The sequence below is a fragment of the Chaetura pelagica genome, unplaced genomic scaffold (assembly GCF_000747805.2).
Source record: "Chaetura pelagica isolate M959 unplaced genomic scaffold, ChaPel_1.0 scaffold627, whole genome shotgun sequence".
Lineage (NCBI taxonomy): Eukaryota > Metazoa > Chordata > Aves > Apodiformes > Apodidae > Chaetura > Chaetura pelagica.
The window spans coordinates 888523-894522 of NW_009953970.1; the positions used below are offsets into that span (position 1 = coordinate 888523).

The window sequence follows — 6000 nt, forward strand, 5'->3', positions numbered from 1 at the left end:
TTTGTAAGCATTTATACATGTTTTTATTTCTAAAGAAAATTCAGGAATAAAAATATTTGAGAGCAAACCCACCATACTTTTACCCCTCACAGAAACTGAACAAATTTTTATTATTCCTATTCACTGTTTTTACTGTGTATTTTTGAAGATATGAAATCCGTGATGATCATACCTTGAAAATCCGGAAAGTTACAGCAGGAGATATGGGCTCATACACTTGTGTTGCAGAAAATATGGTTGGAAAAGCTGAAGCATCAGCAACTCTAACAGTTCAAGGTAAGAGCGTTTCTTTACCTAGGACTCTAACCTAAAATAAAGTTGATTTTTTTTGCACAGCAATTTAGTAATAGAGTAGCTGTACACAGCTAGTAGAGTCGCTGCTCATGCAGGAACTCTAGCTGTGTTGTTAAAAAAAGTATATAAGAAAATACAAGTTTGGTTTGAGTTACATTCTTAAGAAATTGAAGCACTTCATATGTCAGATTTTTTAATAAGCAGTATTTATAGTACTGGAATGGGGAATTTAGTATGTTATGAGCTTCATTGTGATCTGAATCATGTAACTTTCAATCTTTGTAATTAAACCCTAACAGGAAAAAGAATTCCAGTGTTATGAAACTAAATTGATTCATCTTGAAAAGAAAGTTATAAGTTCAAGTATCTGTCTTTTTTTTTTCTTTCCAATTAAATATAGTGAAGAGCAGCGAATGATAAACTGTGTATCTTTTAATACACTAATGCAGACCACTGGAATTCCTGTTGCTTTTTCATTATACAAGCGTGTCCTAGCACTACTGTTTCTTTGTAAGATAAAAATTCAGTGGAACTTGGTGAACTAATATGTATAAAAATCCTTCATTGCCTTTATATACACAATCCAGATGTTCACTATTCAGATAATCCTTCTCTTCCTTTCCTGGCTAGCAGGGAGACAATGATGTCATCCTGATGCTTTTTTCTAAGCACTGATGGTCCTTCTCTCCTTTTCTCTGTTTAGTGGGAATTAGTCATTGTGGAGTTCTGGGGAAGCATAGGCATCAAAATATTTTATTTGGTGACAGGCCTCTACTTTGACACATTTACTGTAACAGGAAAGGTCTTGTCCTTAACCTGCTCTCCTTTTTCCACCAGAAACATTTGGTGTCCGTAACATCTGTAGCTGTTAGTAAAATAGGAATTCTTTTGTTGAAGCTCTCATAAAACCAAGAATATTGAGATGTTCTGTTTTGTTAGTCAACGTGATGTTTATACATCAAAACTGATACCTTATGTTGCAAAATCACCAGCTTTATAGTTAGTATTGTAGAATAAAAGATTAACACATGAGAGTAAGCACAGTATCTTCGAAAAAAATGACTGAATTATTTTTAAATGACAGTTTGCTCTGAAGATCATGTCTTATATTAACTGTTAGTCTTGTAAAGGAAAATTTGCTTTATGAAAGGTTGAGCAGTTACATTTAAGGAAATAAGCTATTGGTAGCCCTAATCCCCTTCATAGTCCTATTCAAAATAATTAGCAAATGCATTCTTGTAATCTCATTTAGTTCAACGGGGCCTTTAGATATAAAGTGACATAAGTATGTAGATGTTTGAGCTCTAGAGTGAGATTTTAATTTTTTTATAATAAAATTATTTTTAAAGGACCATGATCAAAACCTGTCTCGATTCAGCAAGATCCTTTTTTTTTTTTTTTTTTTTTTTTTTTTAAGTACTTGTATCACACAGATATTTACATTGTAACAGCTTGGCTCTGTGTATGGTGTTATGGGATAATTTGTTTCCTAGTGTGAATGGATTACCTCCTGAGCCATTTGTCTGTACTAATGTCTTTGTAGAAAGGATTGATGTGAGAAACTGTAGTGTATAATGCCAATTTGTAGTTGATAATGTAGTAAACTATGATCAAAATCCACTTATGAGAGTATTCAGGAGACGTAGTTTATGGGAAGGAAAAAAATTAAAAGACTCCCCTAGAAAACATGCATTTTCCATTTAGATTTTTTACACATTTTTCCTTTGTGGATTTGATATTCTTGTTTCAGTGCTAAGATCACAGGATCACAGGCTGGTTTGGGTTGGAAGGGACCTTGAAGTTCATCTAGGTCCAAACCCCATAGATCTGACTGTTAGTGGACAAAGCTCTTTGAGGATTTTTTTATTATTATTTATTTATTTTCATATGAGTAGTATTTTTTCCGGGTAATTTAAGGAATAGAAATTATAAGTTTCTTCCATGCTTTTATTAATTGTCCCATGATGTCTTGACTGTAATATATATGTGTTCTGGCATGCCAGATGGTGGAATTTTGTTACGTCTTTGTAAACAGAGGTCTGTGTTACCCATCATAGCCTCAGAAGTTACACCTGCCATTGTATACACTTGCTTTATTCAGCGAAGATCAAAGAAGTGGTTTTTTTCCCTTTAGTTTTGGGTTTGACTGAGTTTTGGTGGGTTTTGTGAGGGTTTGTTTTGTAGTTTTTCCCCATCAGTAGGTCAGCAGTAGGCAGTGGTGTTTTCATGCCAGAATACAGTCCAAGAAAGGATATAAGGGTTGTTAATGGTAGCCCCAGAATATGCATATCCATGTTAGGAAAAGGGCAGTCATCATCTGTCAAGTGTCTGTAGAGTGGAACTGCGGCACTAAATGAGACTTGACACACAGCAGAAAGCGCTGTAAGCAATGCTCCTCAGGATCCTGCTCAAGCCTTGGTGTTGGTAGCACTGCTAAGATGACTTATCCTCTTCCATACTCATCATTTTTCAGGCCTCAAGCACTGTGATTGACCTGTGTATGTTCTGCACTCTGCAGGGTTATCTGGAGTGTTAAAAGGTGGAGTGTGCAGCAGAGGGGCTAATTGAGATACCTAGGTGTCAGGGATGTGTTGGTGAAATACAGTGAATAACTAACCTGGTGTCTCAGCAGAGAGCTGCCCTGGACTGGGCAGTATTATTACCTCCTCCTTGATCTAGCAGAAGTTGGAGTGCATAGTGCATGCCCTGCAGTGCTCCCTGTCTAAGGAAAACTTCACAGTGCTGCTTGTGAGCTGCAGGAATGGACCCTCTATCTGTGGACTAGGAACTGTCAACTCAGATAGTTCAGCTGTATATAATAGGATGCAAACAGTGGAAAATACAAAAGAGGGAAGGGAATATCAATTAACTTTTTATGTTCTTCCTACTTATGGCACCAGCATCACAGAATCTGATTACTGGAATCACTGTTTTCCTTTGTACGGACTCCTAACTTTGGGGATTAGAAGTATTTGGGGGATGATAAGTATTTCCCATGTGAAATTTAGATGCTGTATTTTGATTGTGATTTCAGCCATATTCTTAAACCACAATTAAAGTTCTATATTGACATAGAAGTTTGAACCTTCTGCTTAAGTCTTTCACTATTGCAGTGTAAAAGCATTTCCATCCTTGAAACTGTTTGTCAGGTTATCTTATTTTCTCCTTGGAAAATAAAATACTTAAGAAAATGTAATCCTGCTGCTGTTTGCATTTTCCTGAAATTAAGAGTGTCACAGTCTACCATTTTCATTTTACAGCACTGTGTAGTGCATATGGAAGGCATCCCAGAGATGTTGCTGAATACATACGGGAGCGTTTCATTCGGGAGGTGATTAATTATTAAATAAATGCCTCAGTCAATACAAACTGGCAGTACTCATCCCAGAGTACAATACATTATATTTTACCAACACACTACATTTTATCAAGTAGCTGATGTGCTCAACTTGAACCAGTGGATTTGTCTTTTGCTGTAGCACTAATCAAGTTGGATATACTTATTATATATGTGAATATTTGCAAGATGCTTTTCATGGGGTTTTTTTGAGTTTTTTTATTCTGGGATTTGCTTAGTTTTATGCCTTGAAGCAGAACTGTAGAAATTACAATATTGTATGCAATTTCATTGAAGCCCACATTCCTAAGACACACAAAATTGCCAAAAATACATGCCTGAGAACTTCATCTCTAGAAGAGGTTTAGTTTTACCACTCATGAAAATAAAACTAGGGCTTCTTCAAAAACCTTTAAATTTCATATTTAATTATAAAAATACTTATGAGTACGTGTAACAACCAAAGGTTTTACATATTTCCCCCTACTTCCATTTGTTGTTCTCCCACTTTCAATACTTACTAAGGTTTTTTTTTTAACATCTAATTTTGTAATAAATTTATAATTTATACTGAAATAAGCTTTACTACATTATGGCTTGAAATTATGGCTCCAGTGGAAGTCCTGCTAGGCAGTTGGTCGAGAACCATTATAGCAATGACAGTGTAGTTGCTACTCGGCAGGAGCTGGAAGAGAAACAAGTCAAGTAGGTCAGTTGACTTGAGAACTTCACAAGAATAATATCAACATGGCAACTTGGTCACCAGCACCTTGGTGGTGAAAAACAATCCTCAAACTTTGAGTTCTTCTTGACTTCTCCTCAAGCAGTGACTGGAGGAGCTTGCAATCCTTGTTAGGGTGCCCTACCTAATATGCATCTAAACATGCAGCAGCAGTGACTGAACTGTAAGGTTTAAATTTTGCCATTCAAAGATGCTAAACACATTCAGTGTTATCAGTTTGGCAGGAAAAAAAGAAGAAATCCTATGGAAATTACTCTGGCCAATTAATATTTTACAGTGGTGATCTTTGATATCAAGATTTTTTTAGCCTATGTTGTGGTTAATTTTAGGGCTAACAGAGCTTGTCTGCAAGGTGCATAGTGAGCAGAGCTTCTGATGAGTGGCCTCTGGCTGTGATTTTGATGTACTAGTCAACTGACAAAGAATTTTAATCTGAGAAGGTGGCACATGCTTCAGATCTGGAAGTTCTTTCTCCTACCACCCCTTCTTTGTACAAAGTAGCTTTAAGGCAATATGTAAAAGACATCTATTTGATAAGGCTTCTGGGTTGGGCTGAGAATACCACCCAGAATGAAAAGGAATAGGATTTGCTCTTTTATCTGCCAGATAACATATACATGTTTCCACTGTGTCATGCCATTGGTACATATTGTAAGTTGGCTGTGAATGTAATTGCTTTCTAGGCATCTGAGCTACCTCCATGAAAATAACAAAGACAAAAATCAGATTTTTGTGGGAATATAAAAATGCTAGGGAGTTATATGGTGGTTCTTATGTATTGCAGTGAATGCCTCAGAGTATCATAGGTGAATTTAACCACTGGAATTTTAAAACTAGGATTTCGATTTAAATCTGAAGTTGTCTACATGTTTTCTCTTTGAGTCAGTATTTCTCCTTTTGGAATAACTAATTTTAGGCCATATTCTGTCTTCAGTCTCCATGAAAGGGAAAGGAAGAATAGTACTATGAACTGCAGAGAGATTTGCATGTTAAGGTTATCAGGTGTTTCAGATTTGGCAGGATGAACGAAGGAAACTGTCGCTTGTATAGCTTAAAGAGACAGCCCTTTCCCCTTAATGACTGCTGTAAACTATGACAGCACTACATACAGATTTCTATCAAAGATCTGAGGAGTTTCACTGCCACCTCTTTCTGGTGAAAGAATATAAATCTTACAAGTTGATCGGAAAGAACTGAGGAAACTGTGAAGAAGAGACTAGTGCCCTGAAGGTGCTTGTTCTACTGATGCAAGAGATGAACACTAAGATTCCTGAAATGTTTCTAAAATACAGGTTAAAAAAGGAATCAGTAAATATTTCAGGTGTTGTTTTTTTAAAATATGATTTATACTTGCCTCAAATCCATATAACATATTTTAATAAATAACTGTTCTGTGGGTTTTAAGTTTTTTATGGGGTTTTATATTTTTACATAGGGTCTCACAGCAGTGACAGCAATTGCTTACAGGGAAGTAACACTTAAAAACTTTTGAGAACCCTTCCTGCAATTTAGTGCTTTGAAGCAAGGACTTGACACCCATGTTTCTAAGCAAGTAGAACAGGAGTTCAAATAATTTGGAGCAACATTACTACAAAAATAATTTGAAGCCAGAGGCTTTCTCCTGCTG

General features: G+C 36.0%; 1 protein-coding gene across 1 annotated transcript in view; it reads left to right on the plus strand.

Moving 5' to 3' along the window:
- ROBO1 (roundabout, axon guidance receptor, homolog 1 (Drosophila)) overlaps window positions 1–6000 on the plus strand; it is a 627322-nt gene that overhangs the window by 544231 nt on the left and 77091 nt on the right. Inside the window, exon 7 of the mRNA XM_010002162.1 lies at window positions 149–276. Within this exon, the coding sequence (XP_010000464.1) occupies window positions 149–276 (128 nt within the window). The remainder of the gene's footprint in view (window positions 1–148; window positions 277–6000) is intronic.